The sequence below is a fragment of the Tetrao urogallus genome (genome assembly GCF_951394365.1).
Source record: "Tetrao urogallus genome assembly, chromosome: 15".
NCBI lineage: Eukaryota > Metazoa > Chordata > Aves > Galliformes > Phasianidae > Tetrao > Tetrao urogallus.
In genome coordinates, this window is record NC_136828.1 from 14,279,848 (window position 1) to 14,307,051 (window position 27,204).

The 27,204-nt window shown below is 38.9% G+C and overlaps 1 protein-coding gene across 1 annotated transcript in view; it reads right to left on the reverse strand.

Moving 5' to 3' along the window:
* MRTFB (myocardin related transcription factor B) overlaps positions 1 to 25,907 on the reverse strand; it is a gene marked incomplete at both ends in the record, with an annotated part of 45,691 nt that extends 19,784 nt beyond the window's left edge. The window contains 5 exons of the mRNA XM_079542720.1: positions 203 to 364; positions 1,329 to 1,404; positions 1,970 to 2,025; positions 7,267 to 7,332; positions 25,754 to 25,907. Of these exons, the coding sequence (XP_079398846.1) occupies positions 203 to 364; positions 1,329 to 1,404; positions 1,970 to 2,025; positions 7,267 to 7,332; positions 25,754 to 25,907 (514 nt within the window). The remainder of the gene's footprint in view (positions 1 to 202; positions 365 to 1,328; positions 1,405 to 1,969; positions 2,026 to 7,266; positions 7,333 to 25,753) is intronic.
* Between the last annotated feature and the right edge of the window lie 1,297 nt (positions 25,908 to 27,204).

The window sequence follows — 27,204 nt, forward strand, 5'->3', positions numbered from 1 at the left end:
TTAAGAAACATATTTTCAGATGGAGTATTATGGTCTGTGTATTTCCAGCTTGGCTTTGAACAAAGACTGGGTGACTATATTCGGTTAAATGATGACACAACTTAGGCATCAGAAGCTGAAAGAATAAGAACTAGTAAACTATGTTTTCTTCTGGTGAACTTTAATCTTAAGCCTCGATATACGCTGTAGTTCTTTTACTTGCCTATAATTGCCTCTTTAACACTGGAATCTACAGGCAGAATATTTTTTTCTACCAGCTCCATAGGGCCAGGCCTCTGCGCAATCTTCTCATTCAGATCATCTGCCAAGCGTGCTCTCTTCAGTTTCATCTGAGTGGCTTGCAACGAAGGCTCTGCAAAGGTCTCTAAAATATTTGTTGATTTAAATATTCTATTCAATCTTTCTCCAATTTCATGACAACTAGCATTGTCTCATCTAACCATTCTGTGTACATCAAAAGCATACAAGTATTATTTGGAAAACCTCAAACTATTATTAAGATAACATGAAAAGATACTTTCCATCTCCATGCTTTGCTTTCTAAAAAGTAAAATAAATACTTATAACCTATTTTTTAAAAGCAATAATAATTTTGTAAACATTTTTATAATGTCCAAGAATAAAGCAAGGAATATAAAACAGCCAATTCCAATTAAAATCTAAAGATAGCATTTGCTGCTTTAATATTTACCAGTGTATGCTATGGTAAAGATTTAACTGATAACTGATTTTTCAAGTAGAAAATTTTCAAAATTGTATTTCAGAAAAATCTGGAGATATTTTGTCAATATGGAGACGGTTTATCATTATAGAGACTCCCCTCTGGTACTTTATCTATCCAGACCAAATGCATGTTTAGAAACTAAAGAACATTAAACTGACTTGGATTATGGTTATTTGGTAATTTGCAGCTGATAAGATTATGATGAATCACAGTAATACAGACTCATTCGTAAACCAGGTTACTGTTACTGAGCAACAAGCAAAATAACACGGCAAGGTGGAAGTCAAGTTTATAATAGGTAGGGGCTTTTGGGGAGGAAAAATGTCCAGAACTGTCAATTGTTTTACGGTAATGAGTAGAAATTGAAGTAATACTTATATGTATGTACACCATGGCATAATTACCATTAGGGACTAAAAGCAATATGCACTTGCCAAAAAATGCACAGTTAGGAATACTTTCACTGCCACAGCTGTATGTATTAAAGACACTGCAGAAACAGAGAAACATGTAGACATTTAGAAATAATTCACATCAAAGCCCAATTCAGTTAGACAGCTGAGTGCGTAACAGAGCTCCTTCTGCTTAAAAGGCACGTACATACCTTCAAGGATGTGCATTCTGACCAGCTCAGACCGGTCCGGTCTGCTGCGAATCTTGTGCTTCAAAAAATTTTCAGTCTTTAAAGAAATGAAGAATTATCATTAACTGGTATTTATTTGAAAAAGCAGAAAGTAATTCACTGATGTCCAAAAATGAATATTTGCAGTTGCATTCAGAACAGCAGATCACTGTTACAACAGGGCTACCAGAGAGGGTTCTGCTTTGCTTTGTTTTTGTTTTTCAGTCAAGCTGTATTAATGAATTTCTATCTTCCCAAAACAAATTTGGAATGTTTCTGGAGTTGATCCCTTTATGCCATGCTAAATTACAGTAGTAAGATTAGATATTTGCTACAGAAATATATCACAAGAATAATTTAATCCAAGTATTTTTTCCTTGGACTATGTGGGTATGTGTTGCAATATGACCATAGTTAATCCCACTAGGTGCTTGATTTAGGAAGGATTAAGAAACTTCCTTAGATTTGGTGCCAACATAACAGATCTAACAGATCCTTTTAAGGTACAAGCCCATATTGTTACTGCAATGGTCAGATTTTTTTTCAAATAGAAAATTCAATATCGTATACAAGTGACTGTCCACTGTCAGATGTTAATGGCAAGTTTACACAAAGTGGTTTACCCTGGCTCGCTCCAGGCTCTTTATCTGCTCATGGAATGCAGCGGGACTTTTCAAAGCTGTGAAGGGAAAAGTAAAAGTTAAGTAGATAAGAAGTGATTAACAAAAGAAATACCCTAGTCACCATCTGTGTCTGGTTGTTTAATACTACGTTAAGGCAGTGTTTGCATCTGACCAGGCTTACATTTGACTCAGGCCAACTGTATAAATTTCTGTTTCTTTTAATTTCTACTTAACACAGAATACATGGAATATATGATTTTAACAGATATCACTGCATAACAGTTAACTTTTTCACTAAGTGGACGAAGAGACTGTTAACTAGAACTGTTCCACAGCAGAAAATTTACGAGATAGGACATAAAATGCCAAAATACTTTCATTTATTCCGCTAATCTTCTCTGAAAGAGCGCTCGCTTCTCCGAGGGCGGTCAGGTCTGCAATGGGCTGCCCAGGGAGGTGGTGGAGTCACCGTCCCTGCAGGTGTTCCAGACACATGTAGATGCTGTACTGAGGGACGTGCTTTACTGGGAGATACTGGTGGTAGGCCGGCAGTTGGACTGGATGATCTTGGAATTCTTTTCCAACCTTGGTGATTCTATGATTCTATTCTGTGATTCTACATTAGTATACAGCTGTACCTATGGTACCCTTGCTGTTACCAGAAAGAGATGAATTGTCCTTTAATAAGTATTTATGCTGATTTTTCAAGAATTTTGTATAAGCTTCATGTGCTCAGATTAGAAAACAGGATGATTCTACATTATGTATCAATTCAAAGCAATATTCAAGGAGACCATTAATATTAGAAAACCTATTTGCTTAGCATGTAAATCATGCAAGAGCAGCAGAATGCGCAGCTGTACTTCATAAAAAAAAAAAGACAGGTAAATCATAGGAATGGTACAGCTGGGAAAGACCTCCAGGGATCACATAGCTCTTCTCCGTCACAAACACACAATCCACTTCAGCAGACACTGCTGATGACAGCCATGTGTACTGCCTTTCAAAAACTTTCGGGGAGATGTTTCCAGGCAAGATATAGCCATCTACAGGTTTGACTCTTCCTGGCTGTGATTTAAATCCACAGCTTCTTTGCAGTGCAGGAATCTACCACAGAGACAAAGAAAGCTCACTTATGAGTAGTATTGTCCACAGAAGGCAAACTCTCACTCTTCTTGCTGCTTAGCAAAAAAGTTGGAGTGCACATCCTGGTATTGAATTGCTCTCAACACAGGGCTGTATATGCAAGAACATGAGGGAAAGGAGAAAGCTGGGGAGGCAGGGAGTTATCAGTTACAGCAAATGGTCTTTTTCTAAATGGGTAAGCGTATGTTATGGCACGTGGGGAGCAGTAAATAAATAAGCAATAAAACCCTCCAGCTGGGTGGAGGATTTCAGTGTCCTTTATGCGAACAGCGGTTCGTTCTGGTCAGTGAAACATGGCATCAATAGTCAGTCACTCACTGTGAGTCTTCTGTGCTGGGAGTGCAGGGCAGCTGGAAGTGCGGGCAGCCCATGAGCAGAAGCCCAAACCCTGGATTTCTTAGCGGTGAACACAAACAGTTCTAAAAGAATCTGGGCCAGTGAAAGATTTAGAAAGATGTCCTGACACTGAGAGTGTGAAGTATATAGTCTGCCCTAAAAAACAGGAGGGATTGAGAAGAAAGTTGGCAGGCTTATTTCCTGGTTACAGTGCAACACCAACATTATCTTAGGACAGAGTCTGGAGGACATTAACTGCAATGAGTCATAAATTTATAAATTTCTCCTCTTGAAGCAGAATTAATAGCAACCAGAAGAACTACCATCAAGGATGAAAGAGAGCGGGAAGCCAGAAGTATTTATTTTCTAATGTATTCTACCACATACTGTGATTCAAGTCTCACCACAGTTCTTGATCTTAAACAGGGGCATACAGTTTGGTAGGTTTTTGTGACTTAATTATTAACTGTAAGGTACAGCAGAGGCTGTTACTTGGGGAAAATATAAGAAAGTGGTAAACTGAATTTTTAACTGGAGAACAAAGCCTGGTAATTCTCTAGATGAAACTGAAGGAAGACCAACAGGAAGGTCCCCACTTTTCTTCAGAGGCTGTCAATCTTTTGATCCTTTGTCAAGGATTATTTGGGGTGCAAAGCAATTGTAGAATTCTCTGTCCTGATCAGAGCAGAAGAAACTGGATGGGTATAAAATAGCTCTGTTCTACTGCTGAGTATAGCCCTGTACTCCTTTGTGATGGAATGCACAAGACAAGCACGTTCTACATTCAGAGCTAGACAGTCCTGATTAAAGCAGAGATCTTGCCACTCATTGCTAGAAATTATTACAGTCTCCTTTGATCTCCCAGGATGCTGGCCTCATGTACTTCTTTCAATAGGAAGAATTTTTCAGGAGTCATCACTCCTTTGGTAAGCTCCACAATGAGTTAAACTTTATGAGCTAAATGAGCTTACTGTACTTTGTGTATGTTGGTGGACAGCTGCCCCTTGGTTACTGAGTGTGAAAACTATTTTTACCAGAACTGAAAACGGAAGAAAGAAGAGGCCAATCCAACTGGTACGTCTCTGAAATCCAATGCTCCTTATCATGGTGCACACTGACAGAACTGAATTCTTCTTGTCACCCCAGTGAAAAAAGATAGCACTATTGCTATGCTAGTCACAAGAGAAGGTGCACGCCTGCTATACCATAAAGTACAGTATCAAGAGCAAGCAAGACTTCTCACATTGAAGAGCTGGAGATAACTTCTCTGATGACAGATGAATATCCACTGCCTCTACTAGGAGCCTCTGTGGCAAGTGTACAGGCCTAGGAGTTCTTAAACCTTGTGAAACAGCCAGGCGAGAAGGAAAGAAACAATCATCACGTGAAACTGTCTGAACAATTTATCTCTGGACAGACCACAGGAGAAGTATTCAGTGGTAGAAAGGACAAGCCTCGGTACAGCTCTTCTGCCTGTACAGGAGAATGCCAGCAAGCTTCCACAATGAAGCAGGTGATTATGGAAACCAAGCTCTGCTTACATCTCGTGTGAGGCTTGAAAAACTTGCAAGTATGGCACTTGGTTGGCTGTCTATATAGTGTGCATCTATCCATCTGGTAATGTATGCACATTATACATACACTAAGGCAGTATAGAAATATGACTTACAGTAATATATATTCTGCAATACAAATTGGATGACAGGATATAATTCTCATTGGAGTGTACAAAAGTTCTCGTTGTTAGCCACTAAACAGAGGAGAAGAGCTGCTAGTCAGCTAGAAATAATATCAAGTACAGACTTATTGTTAAAAGGAAGGGATTTTGCCATACATTTAACAGAGACGACATACCACAAAACAGAAACTTGAATGACTTTTTCACAATGTAGAACCTTTTCCAGGTTTAACTCAAAAAGAAACATATTCCCTTGCTAAAGATAATCAACACTATAGACCTAAGAAGGTAAAGATGCTTTAAGAAGGCAATTCAAAGCCTGATGAGTATTCGGAAACTGTCAGCAAGAGATTAGCTTTGAGACACTGTGCTTTCAGGTTAGAATTTTTAAAGCTAGAATTCACCAGTGCACACTGAGCTATTTGTAACATATATATACTAATGTTTCACAAGAAAAATCACTTTGCACAGCTGAAAGTCTCCTACAGCTTGGTGCTGTTATCTGGAGTCCAGTCTCAACCCACACTGTCCACTAGTGTATTTTCCATGTTTTTTTGTGTACCTCTCATTCTGAGGCCAGTTAGAAGACATAATAGAAAACAATCAGCATAGTACTGGGAGCCCAAGTGTGATACAAACAAAATATATCAAAGGAAAGGGTTAGCTGGAGTTGATTTCTAGGACACTATATTTCTTTATTCAGGAGGATCCTCTTGTGATTCCTAAATTGATTTCAGGTGTCACGGTGCTGCTGAAACAACCATCATCTCTAACACATTGAAATCAAATTCATATAATCAATCAAATAAAGGGAAACAGACTCTGGCAATAAAGCGCATTTGCATAAAGCATGTCAATTACTTGCTTTCAAAATAAAATGCTGGGAGTTCAGACACTATAAACTGCAGTTAGATTCCAATTGTAGAACAGTTAGAGATAAAAATGATTTAGTAACTTCATGATTTACTAACTTCTTGCACAGCTTTCAAGGAAGGATGGCAGGTACTCAGAGTTGGGAGCTCAGCATTACAGAATCTGGTAGCATAAATAAATTTATGCATTTATAAATAAATTTATGATCTTGAGGACACTGCTGCCTTAGCAAGACACTTCGCACTACAGCTGATCAGCAGCATCTCAACACTTCAAAAGATGCATCTAAAGGCATTCACTGTCTACCAGTATATAATCCGATCTGGAAGAGAAGAATACCAAACTCTTACACCAGCTTGGGTGCTTTGCCAGATATGACAAATGGATCAGGAACTTCTGGCAACTAGTAAAAAAAACCAGCAGCCTTCTGAAAAATAAAATCAACCCCAGAATAAACAAAGCCTCCTCGTATATTCCTGGAAATGTATTCGTATGCAGTGATGGGAAGAAGCTAAGCACAAAAGCTTTTGATGCACAATGCCAAAGTCATGTCCTGTAACATCACAGCCATGATCATGCAAGATTTAACACAGAAGACTTGTCTGTTGATGCCCTAGTTATAATTTCTGCGTGTCCTTTGGTTTGGTCTGGCAACACTTATCATCCTTAAAATACTGAAATACTTAAAATACTGCTGGCTTTGATATTGGTGTTCAGTCATTTATAAAATTTGATTTATTTCATAGAATCATAGAATGGCTTGGGTTGGAAGAGACCTCAAAGATCATCAAGTTCTAATCCCGCTGCCACAGGCAGGCTGCCAACAGTTAGGTCAAGCACCAGACCAGGCTGCCCAGGGCCCCATCCAACCTGGCCTTGAAGATCTCCAGGGACGGAGCTCTCACAGCCTCTCTGGGCAGCCTGTTCCAGCACCTCACCGCTCTCTCTGTGAAGAATTTCCATCTGACATCCCATCTAAATCTCTCCTTCTTTACTTTAAAACTGTTTCCCTTTGTCCTGTCACTGTCTACTCATGTGAAAAGTTTGCAGTTTCATCACAGTGGCTATTTTAACTGTAACATTAGGTAAGCGTGATGAATTTACTTCCCACTCATTTAGGTAACCGTAAGGATTCCACTGGTCCTTTCAAATGATAGTTATTTTTAATGATCTTAGAGAAATCCTGATCTTCATTATTTTATATATGAGTTCATACTTAATACATTATAGTAATAAAAATTACTAGAAGTAAAGCAAGTCTTACGTGGCATGATGCCCTGGTCCACCAGCTGTTCACGTGTCCGTCTTTGTTGTAGCCTCAGCTGAAGTACTGACAAAAGAACACAACCATTCAAATGTAAGCATAATATCCCCCTTAAAAGTTCAAGACAAACTTTCAAAGATGCCAAGTATTCAACTTCAGAAATATTTTTGCTATATACATTTGGACCTGATAACCTCTAGGACAGGCACTATTAAGGATCAACTGCTAGGAACATAATTTGCAGCAATCTAAATCCTTATTTGCAATGGATTTTGCTGTTAATTGGTCACATCTGATAAAAGGACTGCTTCAAACATGTATCATAAAAAACTCATACTTCCCCTCCAGAAAAAAAAGGTTTTTTAATAGTTAATTTTCCCTTATGCTTGTATCGTTTTATCATAGTGCTTCACTACTTCTTAGATGTGTACAGCTGTTAACCTAATGTGAAATTTCATCTTTTATTTGAGCGATGGTCAGGATGCTTGGTCAAGAAAAAATACACTAAATTTGTAATACTTACATTCTCAAATTTGGCTTTAATAGTTTATTATGGATGTATGATTGTGACATGCTGTTTCCATTGTATTTCACAAGGAAGCAAAACAAAGTAACACATTGTCCAGAACATCAAAATGGATGTAATTTCTAAAAGTTAGGCAAAGGACAAACTTCATTGTTTTCAGAATGTAAAAGGAACCAGCTTATTTCCTGTTCTGCAGTACAGGAAGGATACTCCTCTGGCTTAAGCACTGCTACCGGGAATAGCGAGGCAAATGCTGACAACAAGGACGTGATTTTCTTATGTGACTCAAACACCGCGAATTTAAATACAAACATTTCAGGGCTGTGCCACAGCAGTTCTATTCAGAGTTTACAATATTGTTACACAAGAATTTGTGTTGTTACACAGGAATTACAAAGAACAGACATGTGCGAACATGGAACAGCAGCAGACCTAGAGCTGCCTTCCCACATCCAGTCACTGACTTGATTCTCGGACAAAGATTTTTCCATCTTCATAGGAAAGGGAGCAAACTTCTGTTTGGCATTTGGCATTCTACTGCACTAACACAGATGCTTACTGCTAGGTCACCTGGTTGGACTGGGCAGCCTAAACACGTCCTACCACCTCAGCATTTAATGGTTATTGCATTTTCATTTTTCATTGGCAAGTATGTGGGGGAAAAAAAATCAGAAAGGCCTCACACTGCAGTTTGGCAACACAAGCAAGCTAAATAACTGCTTCAGTACTTCTACTCTGTATTCCTCTGTATCTCTCCAAAGTATGCGTTGTTTGCCCGAGGTGTAACTCAGCAGATATACATGATATACAGAATTGTATCATTACATTGAAGGTGGACCTGGAGTGGGTATGAAGGAAGGGAACTAAGAATTTATTTTACAAAAAGCTAGAAAGGAAATGGGGACTCACAGAAAGCTGCATCAATCAGAAAGATATGGAAGATGGGAGTCATGGAAACTAAATTAAAAGGTTTTAATAAGGGAGATGTGATGAAATCATATTTAAAGACAAGAATGAAATATATGAGAATGGAGCTCAAGTTGCAATTTTAGCAAAGAATTGCAAATTTATTTCAGGGAGAAACTATAAAGTAGTTTTTAGGTTAATTTAAATCTAATTTAAATAAATCTAAAACTGACTTTATTGATTATATATAGAAGCAGAAATCCACTCAGGAAAAGATTTCTGCAGCAGTCAGTAACATACAAAGTAAATCTAATAAGACAGGAAGATGGATAAGACCAGAAGACAGATATTATAAATAATCTGAAATCTATCGAGGCATTATACTAATTGATTACACTGTATTATTTGTTCTCTGTCTATATATATATCTCTCTTTTTTTCTTTTTTCTTTTTTTTTTTTGTTCTTCTTTTTTTTTTTTAATAACCATCTCCAGACAAAATGATGAAATCCAGGGAAGGGAGAATTCAAGAGAAATAAGGTGCTTCGAAGCAAAGTTCCTCCGGGTGCACCTTGCTCAACGTGGTGCTGAACAGACTGCTCTTTTCTGGGTCAATCTATGCAGCCTGTTGCCTGATTGCTTCTCACTCTCATGCTTTTAAAATCAGGTAGTTAACATACCTAACATCCACAATCATAGAAGGTGGATCTCCAAATTTAAGGCCCAGAACTGACAAAGATTTAAATACGTTGATACACTGCAAACTTTACTAGTATTATTTCTTATATTTAAAGATCTATGTACAAAAGAAGGGCTTTGTTAACACCACTGAGCAAATGCAGTTGCTAAAACACAAGCATTTTGCACTTCAAATTATCTGCCAGGAATGTCCCCTTCACACCGCTGCCACTCCACAGAATTGTCTTCCAACTGCTTCTGAATAAAAACCATGCAGAGGCCAGTCAGACTCCTGTTCTGACCTGGTGGAGCCTGTATTCTTTTTTATTTTCAAGTCAGTGCATGATATTAAGTTTAACACTTCAGCACCAGGCTAAGAGATTCCACGATTTCCATGTTTTCCCCAGTTACTTTCTGAATAAGTAAAAATAAAGTGTGCTATTAAATGATTTAAAGTACAGTTACTAGCAAAGTTGAGCAAGTGATTTTTAGCCTTGGCTTTGTTACAAATGTGTAATTTGTATCCTGTGTTCGCTTTGTTACAAATGTGTAATTTGTATCCTATGGAAAAGGTGTCTCAAAGTAGTACTCTATAATCCCAAGAACTGGAATGCAAGGAGGCCAAAAATAAATAGTTGCCTGGCAGGAACAATGCTATCTGCATGACGGGCAAGCTTTCACCACTGCTCCTTGTCTTGAAAAAAAACCAGAACACGTTCTGTGTGCAGTAATTCTAGCACTGGTTCCTCATCTAATACCATTTTATATCCTGTTATTTTCAATTCAAGTTGAAGTGTTGTCTTTTTAGAGAAGGTGCTATGAAAGTATTCAAATAGTTGACATTTAACAAGGATAGAAATGCAACAGACTGAATCACTGAGGTGTTCATTAATCAGCATACAGTTAATTCAACTGACAGCAAGAAGAATAATGTACTGATTTAAAAAAAAAAAAATTCTTTATGTAATCAACCCACTACTTCCTCCAGTGGAAATGAGCTATTTGTGTTAAAACTGCAAGAAAAAATGGGGTAATGCCATCTCCAACATTCCAGCATTCTGCCTTGGAAATTTCCAAGAGCGGTAGGAACTCCGGTGCGGGCTGCTAGGTTGGCTGCCATGGAAACAGACAGTGCTGGAAACACGGTTGTTTCCTTTAAATTAAAATCTATTACACAGAAAGCCTCTATTGAAAACAGCCTCCCTTGAAACAGCCTTTACACAGGCAGTCTCTGACATACTGGGCTTGATGCACAGAGCAGTAGATGTTAACAGCACGTTCTAGTTGCAGGGAGGCACTGCTGCAGAAGACAGTTCTATCTGCTGCACTGCAAAATACAGTCCTCCATCAGAAGTGATTTATGACTCATTACAGCACCAGGATTAATGCAGGTGTGTGAACAGCAGGGTGGCAGTAAAGTAGGAGAGTGTTTCAGCAGATGGCAGGTGGCCTTCACAAACAATCTATGGTGATAGCAAATACAGTAACTACTTTGTTAGCAAATACAGTAACTAGCTTTACTCATTTCTGTGTGTCCAAACTCAGGAATGGAATGACGCAGTGCTCTTTTCATTTACATGGCATGCCTAAGAAAGAAGGATGGTGAGGAAAAAGCTGTGAGAATGTTAGCTGTCTGTGGTTTGTTGGAAGTGATTCTAACTTGTTCAGCAGGCTAAAGGTAAAATGCATCGACAGTCATACTGACCCCCAGCCTGAAGATGATGCGACCTGTTGAATAAGTTTAATTTTCAAATAGAAATAATTAATCAATCATTAAAGAAATCTGACACCACCTAGGCCAAAGTGTCATTTAAAAAACAAAAATCTTGCAGATTTTTATGTATTTTTTTCTATTATTTTGAATGTGAATTTTCTGCTAAGAATATATCCAACACAATGTAGGAAAAGTAAAGCTGTCTCTTATGCATACTCATTTTAGCAGATACTCAGTTGTACCATCATTCTGTCTTATAAATGGTGGCAGCAGAGTACTGAGGGCTGTTTCAAACCATCTTTTCCAAATTCTGGAGGGAAATCCTACAGCACTGTGATTTAAGCAGCAATATTGTACACACAGTTGTTTCCAGAAGCAACATTATCATACTGGAAGTAGGAAAAGAAAAGCCGGATCAGAAGGATAGTGAAGTGTGATCATTAAAAACAAAGAAAATGAAGCACAACAGTGTCAGTTGAGAAGCTTAAACGAGTAGGAAACAGAACAGTCTGTATCTTTTCCTATTGCTATGGAACACGTTGCTTAGAAACAAGTCAGAACATGCAGAGGCTCTAAAATTATTGGAAGGTCTGCTGGGATGAATATATATGTATACGTTAAAAGCAAAACCTGTATTTTTACGATTCCTTCAAAATCTCTCAAATTAAAAAAAACACAAACCACCAACACAGACTCCCATCTTGGGTATGAAATCTGAAAAAACAAAAGCATTTTGTAAAATTGCACACGGTAAGTATATGAACAGTAATTACATGTTCTAAATCTGCAATAGCCCTCTCCTTAATACTGTCTATTAATGTTTGTTTAAAACAGATTTGTATTTCCTCCATTATTACTATCAGCTCAGAAACACACTGTCAAGAGGCTAATGGGTTCAAACTCTCCATCAGCCACAGACTTGCTTTGTGATAAGTCTGGAGCGTAATACATTGACTGATGACAGACAATTTCCAGCCAAGCCCCCTTGGGAAGTTAATATCTCCATTCTACACAGTCTTCCCATGCGCAGCAGAGGCAGCAAACAAAATGTGTACCCAGGCCAATCATCCGGGTCACAAGATTACACATTAACCTAAAATGAGGAAGGTGGATATATATTTAAGATGGCTGGTGCAACCTGGGCTGGAAGCAATGGCATTCTGTCAATTCTGCTATGTAGACAGTAACATAACTGTAGGGGCTTGCTCAGTGGACAACAACAAAGTCACTGCCTTAGAAAGACTGGAAGTGCATACATGCACTGCTGGATGCTTTGTTAAAGGAAAAGAAACCTCCAGCACTGCAACAGAACAGACAGCGGCTTCAGTGTGGTTTCATAACTTAATCTGATCTTAGACTGCAGAATGCCAATGAAGAGGTAATGGTCTCTTCCTCTCTCCAACCACAGCTGCTCCACTTGCAGCAACACCAGCAAAGATGAAGCCTTCCAGGTCAGTACTCTGACCTGGGAAATCCAAGATTACTGAAATAGCCTTCAGTGACACAAACTCACTGATCCAGCTCAATCCAGAACAGCATAATCACTAATGCCAGCATGAGAAAGAAGATGGCAGCAAACAGCACAAGGCTGAACGAGATGACACCTATTTTTTGGCAGCAGTGGCCTTAGGCCTTACTTTCTTTGAAAGCTTTGGAAAATCTTGGCGTGACTGGAGTTGCATAGCAAGTTTTCTTACAGCTCCTGGATAGCCAATGTATCCCCTAATTGCATATAGATAATATATAACACATAATTACTACACTGTGACCTTGGTTTATCAAGGTATTCAAGCATGTGGCTATTACAATAGCACTACCATGCACTTATTCTCTGTTTAAGTGCTATACTGAACCAGAAAAATCTGTAGTTTGTTGGTTTAATTGTAAGACATGCAATTATCCCACTGTCATTAAAGACAGCATTTATGGTAGGCAAAGTTAAGGACAGTAATATAACCTCACAGGATCAGTGTACTGCATTTGAAGTGCTTCCTTTATTAACTATAACAAACAGTATACTATTTTTCAGCATTTCCTTATCAGTGTTTTAAGAAACATACCGATAAGCTGCCACTGATGAGGGGCACTATATATAAATACTTAAAATATACTTACATAAATACACACTATCTATAAAAACTTTTTTTTTAAATAAACGCCAGCAGAATCCTCAAGAATTTATGCCACGGCAGGAGAGCAGTAAAAGTCCATAGTTTGACCGGTGCTCAACATGCAGGAAATGTGCTAAATAAACAGCTCTTGTGCAGTATCGATTTAACTGCATGGACGAAGGGAAGTAACCACTCCTGCTAAATCTGGTAATTCATTAACCAGACAGCATGAAGATATTTCCAGCAAGCACCTGAGCAGTGCCTGTGCCTCTCTCATTCCGCCCTGTATGCTGTTTCTAGGACTTGCCAGTTTGCAGTTCCTCACAAGTCAATAAAATAAAAAAGCACAATGAACCCAGGAAATTAATTATGCTTTAAGGGGAGAGAGGGAGGAAAAACATTTTTTCCTGGTCAGCTTTGTTTCCTTACGGTAACTGGCAGGCAACTGGTAACTCTGAAGCTCGGATTAATACATGAAAGATAGCACCATCCTCATTTCTTCCACCAATTTTATAATCCCTTCAAGAACTTCCCTGCACAGCTGTACATTCTTGAACAAGCTCAGTAATTTCTGTACTGGAACAACCCGGGGTACAAAGCAAAACTGCCCAAATTCACTGCTCGTTTACAAACGTAGCCAAAACATATTCCTAAAATACGCACTGTTGATCACATGGACTCTTTCTTACTAACTGTACGCACAAGATGCCCTTATTTCATCCAAGGCTTTTCACTTAATTTTCTAGACGTATTGTCTGTTCGCTTGCTATGAGATGACAGTGCTTCGGGAATTTCTGAAGGAGCTGCTTAGCTCCCTTTGCACAGTGAGCCCCAGGGACAAACTGTTTTTGTTCTTTGCTCATACAAAGGCAATTTTGATAAAATGTGTAAAACTAAGAAATATTTTCACAGAACTGATAATAAGTAACTATAGGATACCACAATATATATTTTATTGAATAGTCATTAGCCTATGCGAAGAAAATAAAATCCTTGTAACCTAACCTTCCTGTGCCTTTAATATTCATCTGTTAAAGTCAGCATTAGGATTTGTGTTTCCAGCAAGCTCTTCTTCCCTGTAAAGAAGCAAGTTAAAAAAAGACTGCACCCAATAGAATTTATTCCTGAAATAAGCAAACTCGATCATTTTTAGATTTATCAAACTTACAGAAAACAGATTAGGAAGCAAAGGCTATATCACCTTCTGAATTACACAGATTTCTACATACTTCATTGTGGATTGCTAAACAAATTTTAATTTGTTTTGGCTTTAACCGTTCACACATGGTGTTGAAAAGTATCTGAACACGAAAGGGAAAATCTGAAAAATACCTGAACTACATATTTATATTATAAACTGAAAAGGTGAAGATAGCAGGTCTTCACTGCATAACAGATTTACTATGTTTTCAGTAATTTGTTCTACACACATAACAAAGAAATGGCTTGTTTTGCTAAGCTTTAGAAAGAAGAAATGCTGGAAGAAGGAATCCTGTATTCCCTCAGGTTCGAGTGGGACTGTTTGAGTTCTCAAGGCAAACACTATGAGAAGGAAGCCACTGTTTGCCTTCTCTCTTCAAGCACTGTCTTTCCATCAGGAGGAAAGGAAGCAGTATTACAAAAAAACACAACAAACCATAAGCTCTTTGGTATATAAAAATGAGTATTTTTTTGTAGCCCAAACTTATTTCTTAGTAACACGGTGGCTTTTCTCCCTTGTTTAAAAAAACTGCCAGTTACTGAATTCTGTAAGAAACTTTATATCTTTTTGCTATTTCAAATGTTATTAAGATCCAAATTAAACACAAAAGCAAAGCCAGCATTTAAATTCTGAGAAAGGCTTCTCATGTGGGAAGGGGAAAGGAAGAAATAAATCATGTCATATGAACTAAGAAATCTCTGTATCACCAGAGAACCCAATGATACATGGAGCAAAAGCCACGGCTGAGCGCTCTAGAAGGGAGGAAGCAGCTCTGTCTGCTACAAAATAGAACTTGTTTCTGATGGATTATGAAGTTTGAGTCTGAGTCTTGAACTGCAAAGCGCCTGGAAAGTTATCATGCACCAGCTCAGTGCGCTTGCAGGGCTGCCAGCTGACCTCAGGCGGTCTCTTCCCAGTCCCCCTTAATGCAGGCCAGCTACAAGAATATCTCCTGCTAGAAGGAATGAGACAGCTTCCATGCCTCGGCAGTGCTATAGCCACAGCCCAGCAAATACTACTTGAAATTAATTCCGTATAGCAGCATTTGTTAGCTTTAAATAAAGCTCCAAATATCCTCAAGCTATTCGTATTTTACAGACCGATGCTTATGGGTTGTGTTAATTTAATGTACAGTGTAATAACAATAATTTAAGGAGATATGAATTAATTTCAAAAGCAGACATCTGGAAAGCAGGCTGTAATCTAATTCAAGAATGGGGAAAAGAAGGGTATTCTAGAAAAAGACAGTAGCTGAGGAAACCAGTGTTGGCAATACCAGTGGCAATGCACATACAGAACTAACAGTCTGTGGGTTTTTGTTATCAGTAGTGTCAAATTTCATGATATCCATTTCATTATATTCATTTCAGTGACGTTTTGGAGGGTTTTGTGCAACATTTACAGAAAATCTCAGAGTTCTTCATGAATTCAGAACTACATATTACTCTGAAGAGGGCGATTGCTCATTTTTCTTCACGGTACAATTTCTGTCAAGCTATGATGATCATTATTTAACAACTAAATTCTGAATTCAGCTTTTAGAGGGAAAACAATACCTAATTTGTTGTGCAAAGATACTCCTCGACATACAGTATGACCCCAGAAATACTTGTGAAATGAGAATGCACGGTTCTTCTGGATTTTCTGTCCCCCAATCAGTAAGAGACTGACCTTCCTTGAGACTTCTCTGGCTGTTCACCTCAAGGCATTCCTTCTCCTTCAGTGGCTTAACATCTCCAGCAGGTAAAATCTCAGAAAAGCCCTGTTGCTGCTTCTTGCAGCTATCGATCATGGTGAGAATCCTTTAGACTGGCAACATCCAGCACAGGAAAAAAATATTAATTTGTCACCAAGCAGTGCACTGCTGTCCCGAACACTGCTTCAGTTTCTTTCTCCTAAGAAATGAGCAGTCACATCTCTTTGCAGCCAAAAGCAGCCATCATCCTTCACTGTCTACGTTGACCTGTGAGACGCTCAGTCTGCTTTGGAGCCTGTAACTCACTCAAATGACAGCACAGAGCCCGTGAAGCCGAACTCTCAAATCCCGCCTCTTTTCCCAGAAAACCACTCCTCCCCCTTCTCCTTTAGCTGTGCTTGCTTCTTCTGCACAGTCGCGTTTCAGTATGCAGCTTGACGGTCAATCATCTGACAAAGAATGAGTCAAGCAGTTAAAAATAAATCCAGCAGTTGCTGAAGGAGCAGCATTTGCTGATACCTAAGACAAACTACCGCTGAGGACTCTCCCCTTTCCACCCCTTTCCCCCACAGCTCCTCACACTGCTGCAGGCAGCAGCAATACTTTGTCTTTGCCCAACTGGCACATTCATTACTTACTAATTTTCATCAGGCAACAGAGCTGCCTGTTGGCAACTGAAAAAAATGTCGAGGAACATTCCCAGCCCCAGCCCTGTTCCAGAGGCTTTAACTAGCAGACATAAGTGAGAAGAGCATTTCATGGCTTCCACGCGTTTCCTTGCTGTACAGGAGAGCTTCTACTCCTTGTTGTCATTATCTGAGAAATGAGCATTCTATTATTTTACTTTTTGCATTAATTACAATTCTTGTTATCCCCAGCAGTTTCAGGAGCGTTTCCTCCCACGGCTGCTGATCTGCCATTCTCTCCAGCACTTTACATTCATCTTAGGTGAGTCATCAGCTTCAGTGTCAATCAGGAAGGTTTTGGGGAAAGGGATCCCCCTCAAATGATCTGCCACACGCCATAAGGCAAAAGAAGATTACTGCATATATTTTGTACTTCGAAGAAATAAGCTATATGCAATTTTAAGTAGCTGCTGCACATTGAAGTTAACTCCAGAAGGTGCACATTCCCTTCCCTTTGGCCTAAATCCCCTGTCCTTATAGAAACTTTCCACATCCCTCCCTGGTATTTTAAATCCTTCACCCTGAAATTATAAAAGACATCTCCCCTCAGAAAAACTGTTGGCTCTCACGGCATCGGGTAGGAACAAGTCCACATGCAACAACAGACGCCTGCTGTAGAACTTTAGAACTATGCAAGAGGGAAACATGGCTTTGTCCCTTAGGATCTCCCTGCAGGCTGCCATCACTCCGTGCCACAGCGCGGCTCATCGCCTCAACCCGCCATCCCGTGCTGAGGGCCGCCGGCCCCACCTGGCAGCCTCACCTCCGCCGGGCGCAGGAAGACACAACCTGCATTTATGGACACTTCTAAATTTCTGGGTTCTTCACACTGTCTTAGGATAACCCAGTTCTTCATTTGTGCAGTGACTTCTTCAAACAGTAAAACGGTGCTCTGAGTACACAGACTAAAATATTCATGTAAACAATACCTGTTATACTTCTCTGAAAAAATGTGTTAACTTGAGCTGTAACTGAGGGTTTCTCTGTTTGTTTTTACAAAATTCCAACTTAGAACAGATTTTTATCCTGCTTTGTTAGGTAGAAACAAAGCAAGACTTTTTTTTTATACCAGTGCGTAAGTTCTTTGCTTTGCACACATACGACATTCATCAAACAGAGGTGAATTTAGGCTCATCTTAAATACAGCCTTAAGATTCTAACGGAGCTTTTTGTCTTCACATTCTTTTGGTCGTAAAACATCAAATGTTTCCTTCTATTTTCTCCAAAAAGTCAGATGAAAAATTTGAGAATTTTTGGAATACTGCTAATATCTTACCCTACTGTGGTAACAAAAACCAAAATCCAAATTAGGGTCACCACTTCCCTCAGTTGCTCTTGCCATAAAAAAAAAGACAAGCTTTTTCAAGGTAATTTCAAATTTGTAAGTCTGCATGTCCTACTTCTCTTCTCCCAGTGAATGCCAAACAGGAGATGACACACGCTGGCACTGTTCACAGCGTAAATGAAAGACATGCTACCATTCTACCTTACCCGTATATATACCTAAAGAAATAAAAATGTAAAGGTATATAAGCAAAAAATAGGCATTCAACTGCATACATACATACCTACATACATACATACATACACACACAAATATATCATTTTAAATGACAATATTCGGGCATTCACCAGGAGAATGCCACCTGTGATTTGCAAAGGGCTCACATAGTAACTACTGTACATCACCAGTTTTCTTTGTACGACACTACTTGTAGCAGCTGTACCACACACTAACATTTCAAGAATAACACAGGCAGCTAGGATTTAATTCTAGCAATTCATAATAATTACACACTGGAAGTTAAAATTAACATTAATTTCTAGCTATGCATGTAGTTATCCACACGGAATTCCAGGAAAAAAAGATGCCAGAGTCAGGCAGTTTGATCAGGAGATCTCTTTAAGAGTAAACATACTTTCCCTATCTTCTGTAATCAGTCAATTGCCAATCCCTGTATCAGAATTTCTTCATATATACCAGATGCCTTAAATTGAGTCCGTCAAAGGTCACGTCTCTCATCTTAATCTCTTCACAATAAGCAGATAATTAAAAAGAAAATCTATAAATCAAACTAAAATGACAGAACGTTTGTTTAGAAGTTTACCAAATGGAATGACCCTGCTGGAATTCTTTCATGTAGCCTGTGAAAATATATTCCATCTGAGGGGTCACAGTCCCTAGAGAGCTCTGAGTTTTGGCCTGTACGTCTTTTCACATGCTTTAACATTTGCAAATTGTTCCTTGTAGACACTGACTGATGCCCTGGGAATGTTAGGATTGTGGGAACTGGCACTACCAATGACAAAGACAGACTTACTGGGAAATCAGCACCTACTCATTTTGCTCTCTCCAAACAGATAACATTCAAATTTTATTAGGGTCACAGAGACCTTTGTTTTTTCTATTGATGCCATTTCTGAAAACATACACACAAAAATAAACACAAACAGCTATGTTTTAATTACAACATTCTGTGTGTTCTTAGGAAGGATTATTTAGTAGAATATTCACACTGCATGTTCCACGGACTACTAAAACCTAAAGAAGAGCCCAGTCACAGAACAGCTGACATCTTGAGACCCTTTAGTTCAACGCCCGTGCTCCAGCACGGCCAGCCGGAGCAGGCAGCTCAGCACTGTGCCCAGCAGGGCTTCCGGCACTTCCGCAGGATTCCACAACCTCTGCAGACAGCCAGTCTTCACTTCTACCTTACGCTACGCTTCTGCGTACTTCTACAGAACACACTGCACACACCACCTATGCGCTATACTAAACACATACTCTTCTAGTGTGTCCGTATACAACTTGTATATTACTCTATCTAGCTCTATCTTTTAGAATACACTTTATTTTCTGTTCCAGTTTTTTACTTCAATCCAAACTGTTTTCCATTTGCTGTTCTCAAGTCTTCCCACTACTCTCTTCCCTCTACTTTTGTCTCTCCCAGCTGTCTCAAGAAAATTCTTAATTCTATGGACAGTAACCTACTCTGTACTGTTAGGAGAGAAAAAAAATAGAGAGATCTCAAAAAAGTGGGAAAAATTGATGTGGATGAACACACAGAGAATATGTGAAATTTCACTTGATTCCTTAGTATAAAATTTGCAGCTCAAAATCGGTTAAGTGCACAGAGGATTAAGAATTTGTTTAGAAGTCATTAAGCTATGTCAAGAACATGTGTTACCAGTGCTACATAATGAAGGAGTGGAAGATAAGAGTAGGAAGTATAAGGTAAGTATAAGATAAGAAGTACACAAGTGACTCTTCTAGATGTCAAAAAAAACCACAAACCCTTGGTGCATTAAGTTCATCTAAACCATATAATTAGGTTAAGTGTGATGTAGACTTCATTCAGTTCTGAGTACCGCCTGCATCCCCTCTAGCAGTATTCAACATCCACCACTTGGATTTTTTTTTTTGGAACTTCATAGTAATTACGGTGCCCCCAAGTCCTGTAGTGGTCCCACAGGAAGCTGTCATTCTCATCCAACCTTGAATACCTTAAAGCTTTGGTTCCTGAATATCATTGTTCTCATGCAGCACTGATTTATTTGGACTAACTTCTTCTAATATGGTTTTACATTCTTGTCTTCTACTTTAAAATGTTAATTGTCCCAGAACTCTTTTTTCTCTCTGAGTCTTACTTGCTCTGAGAAGCAGATGTCAATTAGCAACATGGGGCAAAACTGAGGAGCAATGCAGAGGACAGAGCATGTGCACACACATGATCCAATGTGATTTACAACCGAAACAAATCGCTGAAGCAGCCCTACAAAGTGGTAAAGGACAGTCAATGGCCTGTATGGGATCCATCCAATTGCACACACATTTTATTACAGGAGTGTAACCAAGCTCTCACCTGTGGATGCACAACAGTAACTTACTGTCCATCAAAACCTAGTAGCCTCAATCCTTAGCCTCAATTCCAATTACATTGTATTGTATTGTGCTATCTCACATTCTGGTATCATATTTGGTAAATTAGTTTTCCCCCTTAGCTCGTTGCCGCTGTTTTGTTTTTAGGTCCATCTCCCTGTCTTTTCCCTACCCTCCTTTCCCAGGGCACAGGTCCCTCCACCCTGGCATAGTCACAGAACCAGGTGAAATGAGCCAGAACTGCTGGCACTGTAAAATGCAGAAGCAAGGAACTTCTCCTCCTATGGATACCTTCAAACAACTAGGACTGCATGGCTTGTGACGGTGAGATCCTCCATCTCTAACAGTTAAAATGGCCTGCTTACCAGTGCTGGAAAATAACTAATTCAGCATGCAGAAAGCTTTGCTCTTGCAGTACTGTTTTTTTTTTGACGGTATCTGCATGTGCACTCCATTCCCACCCTCTGGCTCTGAAATAGCAGGTTGGAAGGCAGCACATAGCATCATCCCCATCCACCCTCCTGCTGTCAGCAGCAGACAGCCTGTCCTTCCCTCTCTTTGCCACCTCCTGGCTCTCAGACACAGGCTTGTGAAAGTGCGGTACAGTGTGTGAGCAGCATATTGTTCTGACAAGTACTTCAGCTGTGCCATGATGCCTACTACTTTTGTCATTCTTCCTCCACGGCCATCCAGCTAAACAACACCTAGTCATCAACCTTCTTCCTCTCGCTCCCAAACAAGAGACTCATCTGTGTCACATTTTTCCTCCCCCAGCCACCATCCTGCCTAAGCATACAGCAGCTTGACACAGAGAAGCTTTCCAGATTCAAGTACAGGTGAAGTGTACACAAACAAGTATTCTTCAGGAGCTTTTAAGACTATGACAGTCTGCTTCCCAATCCTTATTTGTGTGAGCAGTCCAATTGCTCACCTGACAGACCTGGACTATACACCAGTGGTTGCTGTTAGTCTACCAGAACTGTCTTTGAAAAGTAGAACCAATGAAAAGGTAGCTTTTGCTGCTTTTAGAAGGCTGAGCAACAGTTGGCCTCCAGAGAAAAGGCATGATAAGTCATTGCAATTAGCTTACACAATCAATGCAGAGCATGTATTTGCTAATTATCCAGAAGCAGATGCAGACTAATGAGAAACTCAAAGACATTTTGTTAATAATTCAGTACCGTGCATGGCTGTCAGCTTGAAAACAGCTGGTCAAAAGAAAAAGGGAAACCTTAAAATTGGGACAGTCCAGAAAACTACCAGATGATGTCCCAGAAAGAGGATTCTTTGTTACAACACACAAATAGATACACTGAGAAGTTACTGCACACAAGTTCAGGTATTGTTCTGCAGTTTGTATTTCTAACCCCAAATAACTGAAGTGTTTGCTTTACAGCTGACTCAGCTGAAGTATTTCAGCCCTACCATTAAATCTTGCAAATCAATTTGAAAATTCCCTGCAATTATACTATCAAATGGTAACTGGTTGGTATTTCCGTTTCACACTTTCTTGACAGGATAAGATTGGAGAGAATATTTTGTTGCTTTTCTCTTTCTCTCACTCCTCAAATCAATTGCCTTTTAGTCTTCATTCACTGAGTAAACTCCTGCACCTAGTAATTAGGTGGAGAAGCTTAAAATGCTGTTTCCCTCAAACTACTTGTCACTGATCCTCAGCTGGAAGTTACAATCTCTTCAACAGAGTTTCCAGAACATCTAAGTGTTCCTTTGTCAACTCAAAGAACACCAGTTTCAGCGCAGGTTAATTTGTGCCATGATACTTTGCACCAAAGAATACTGAGCAGCGCTCACCTGAACTCTTATGCCAGATCTGCTGTATGACTGAGATCTCTGGGGGCAAAGGAAGGGAAGCGTAAAAAAAGGAGTTCAGTATAACATCTCCAGCTATTGCCATGTGCCTGCAAATTCGTTGCTCCTACCCTGCTGTGAATTAATTCCACGTAAAACCAAACCATGAGCCTTCCACACTTGTCCTGTTAACAACAAATTTGAAATGCAGTTTCTCTCCTGACTTATAAAAGCTGATCGCTATGCAGACAATACTAAAATAATTCAGCCTTCTACTGGACTGCATCCAAGCGTCTCATAGAAGTAAACAGAAAGTTTAAAGAATCACTACTGAAGCTCACAGGAAATATAATGTTTCCTGCCTGAAAATATTCGACAGAAATCCTTAAATATTCCATGTTTTTCAATGAAATGCCACTGTACTTTAGTATATGGAAGCCTTTTATACTTAGACTTCGTAAAATATTGACTTGTTAAAATACCCCAGAAGAAATCCAGTCTTGGTAAAAGTTAGAATACTAATTTTTAAAAGTTAGATACTGATTTTTAAAGCTTCTTAAATATCAATAAATTAAATTCAAATTTTACTTGTACTCTTTTTAACTTTGACTTTCACAACTTCTAGAAAAACGAGGCTCACATTTTCCCGTTAACCAAAATGACTAAATCCTGAAATTATGGGCGAGCAATAGCTTCGGTGCTCTGGAAGATCACAGAGCCCACAGCTCTTCTTGTTGCTTCAGGAAAATAACAGGAACGCAGAACGGCCACTGCTTCCAGGAACAACAGCCAGTCAGTGTAAAGTCAGAGGCAGTCAGCTCTTTCTTTCCCATAACAGCAGGAAACATATGGGGATGCTCCTCTTCAGGACACTTGGGAGTTATTTAAGTACTACTGGAAGAGTATTCTCTGTGGCAGGACATTAAATTAACATGAGAAATAGCAAAAAAATAGCAAAGAGTAGAATATGGTATTGGTGTCCATCAAATGCTTCTGTACCATGTCTGCGAGATTTTATTCCTCAAAACAGTTCTCCAATAATATGAACTCTCAGTCTTTTCTGCAGTTCTATTTGCTATTCTTTTTTGTTTTTTTTTTTTTTGTTTTTTTTTTGCTAAAAACTCCCTTGGAAACAAAAAATGCCTTAGTCTTATAAAAGAACCTAAATGATGTGAGGCCGTGGCCCATTATGTGAGCTTCCTACAATTGAATTTCCTCATAGAGGACATAAAAACCTTTGTGGGAGGCCTGATACTTACAAAGTTGTTTTACTAAATAAGAGGAATTATGATAAATAATGAAGGGTAACTGTTCATAAACCAACTGGCGTAGAGAACTGGCACAGAGGAAGGAAAGGCAATCTTGCAAATTATTAATTCCCCCCCTCTTTCCCTTATTTATGAAAATCTGCTATTCCAAGAAGCCAGAGCCCCTAAGCATTAGAATCTCTTGCTTCTGATATTTCCTTGGAAAATAAATAACTAACAGCTTCTATTTGAAGTTAATACAAAACTTGTCTACAAATTATTTTCCTACTTTATTAAAGTACAAGAGTATTTTCGAGTTACAGGAGGGATGCCTGAGAAAAGAAACAATCATCTGATACAGAAGATCTAAAAATGAAGTACTAAACAGCAAATGTGGATAAGTTTAGGATCAAAACTTATTTCATTGCTTGTTTGACAATTTTTCTGTATTCATAAAAGCAGAACAATGATGGAACAATGACATTACATGAGCAGGATAAATACACGCTTTACATACTCAGCAAGATTACTTATAAAAAGAACTTCAGAAGTTGGCCATCTCAGAAGGGATTTTTGCTGTTTAATTTCATGAATATGAAGTCGGTAGCAGCCTTCAGATGTGTGAAGTTTGACTTCAGATTCAAAGTACATCCCTGAATCATACAGATTATCCATTTAATACCAAATATTAGATGACAAAAAGTTACATATCTTTTTTCTACATTACAAAATTCTTAAGGATATAGAGACAAAGTACTAATAAGTAAGTTGCAGTTCCCTTAGTTTAAAATAGTTTATTAATATACCAGAACACACAGTATTTTCTATATCAGGACCTACATATATGGACAAAAATAAGGAAGCAATTGTAGAACACAAGCCCAAGTGTTCAAAGTGGTATTCATTCCATATCCAAAAAAGCTAAGCCTATGTCTCTCCCCTGCCACGTTTTCCCATCATTTTGTTTTTCTAGCTTGGAATTCAGTATGGTTCTGAGGGATGCAAGCAAAGCACCATGGGAGGCTTGGTGCCTCCTGTGTGAAATTACAGAGCCCTGCTGTGCTTGTGAAACAGAGTGCTGTGACATGGACACATCCCTAGCTACGTGAGATACACACAGCCTAGCAAGAGGACATCATATTTTCTGCTTTAAAGCAGAGATATTCAGATCGCTGCCTTCTTATGTAATAATGCTTACACCGTTGCAACTGAATTCATTAATAGCTTACTGCTATCAATGCTCATTAAAGAAATCCTTCAAAATCAAATACTGCATTTACATACTTTCAATGTTCCCAATACTGACAGCTAATATTAAAAAAATCAAATCTTTATTATTTTAAGATACTAGCCTGGGAAAACAAACACCACGAACAAAAGGTTCCTGCCTTCTTTCCAATAAAGATGAGCCTACATGTGGATTCAGTCTTACATTTGGATTTGCAGTCTACATTTGGATTCAGATTTTTTCCCAGTGCTTATTGTACCAGTGGAAGCACGTTTTTTCTCAGTTGCCATGCCAACATCAACAACGGAGAGATACTGGAAAGGCTTCTGAAACGTAAATCTTATTTTCTTTCATTGTTCTTCCATAAACTATGTGGTGAATTAAACTTTCTAGGATACTATGTGAAACTTCAACTCAGTATTATTTTTGCAGAAAAATCTGTTCTGAATTATTCCTTTTTTTAGTCTGACAATAATAAAACTCCTCTCAAGAACAGGTAATTAATACTTCTCTTGTACTTTATCTATTGCTTACAAATTATTTATAAGTATACTGCCTCCATTCTATGTGCCTCAGCAAAGTATTCCAGTTGGAGTTTTAAGGTCGGGCTCTCATCTGCCACGATGGGTGAAATTGTTCGAGACACATTCCGTAACAGGCAAACACTATGGGCACTTTAACTCCACAGAGCGTGGTTTGGGAAAGGCAAGTGAGAACAGTCGATGTTATTTGAAGAGAGCAAACAAAGATCATTATTCCCAGGGAAAACAACAGAGCAAAGGGAGAACAGCTCCTGTTGCACTCACCATTCTTGCGCTCATTGAGAGGAGGCAAGCACTGGCTGGGCTGCAGGGACAGCTCCTTAAACTCGTGTGCCACTGCTTCGCTGTGAGGGCTGGGGGCGAGACGTGGCAGGGACCCAGGGTCGTCCTCAGCATCCGCTGTCCCCACGTGATCCATTGTGTTAAACCTCTGGAGAGAGGGAAAGCAAGCGATCTTTTAATCACACAAAAACTGATAAAACTAATAAAGAAAGAAAAAAGAACTATCATGTAGACGTGTCACTGCCAGCTTTGGTCAGTTCCTCGACACAGAGGATTCAGCTTTAAAATTATACTTACATCATCTAATGCTTTTCCACAACCAGCACAGCTTTAAGAAAAATGCACTAAAGCAATGTATTTACAAGCAATTTAACAGTTCAGAGTTTCCCTGCTGGCTCTGACAGAAAAATTACGTTGTTCTTAACGTGGATGTCCCCAAGCTCCCGTGACACAGGGTCACCAGTCAAATGTTCATTTTTATTTTCCAGAAGCTTCTATTAGGAAATACTGAATGAATGTATGGCAACGTACAAACAGCATTTAATTTTTTTGAAGCACTGCAAAACTTTTCTCAGCATTAATAATCAACTTTCGTATTGATCCAGGACTTGATACTGCCACAGAACCACACAAGGATTAGTTAATCTCTAACACGGAAAGTTTGTTGCCATGAAATTTTTCAAATTAATTCTGTTTCACACTAGCCACTCATTGGAAAGTCCTCTCTAGAATGGAGCAAACGTCCCCATTCATTCTTTACTGTCTATCATTCACGTGGTACTTAGTTTGCAGTGAGGAATACAGAAGCATGGTACAAGCTCTTCAAAGCTCACAGAGCTTCTATCGCTGAAACCTGAATAAAATCACTACGGACTTCAATACAGTTCACCCTCAGATTCCTGGAAACATGATCGATATGAAATAACAATTCATGGAGAACCATAAAACAAAATCAATGTCCCATTGTTAAATTGTTTCTTTATTTTTAATCATTTTTTCTTAGGAAACACTGCTGTTGCCCATATTTAAAGTTCAGACTTTTGGTATGCTGAATATAAATGCTTCCATGCTGCAGTGTGTATTTAGTGACCATCAGCACACAACATGTGGTTCAGTGACCACAGCCAGAGCATCTCATGTGTTACCTGACATTTACAAAAAATTGAAGATGACAAAAATGTTCAGTGACCATCAAAGAATGGCCTACGCTATAGAAAGGGATAAAAGAATCATGTTGTTGAAAGCACCAATTTAAAAGTAAGAAACGTAAGCCAGCACTGCTTGATTGATATTTCAGTAGAACAATTATGATGGTTAAGTGCATATTTTTTGTTATTTTCCATAGTTACCAATTGGTGCTTTCACATTAAATTAAGACACATTAACTCAGTGTTACACGATTTTTTTCTTTGTTCTTAGCTTCTAGAAGCACA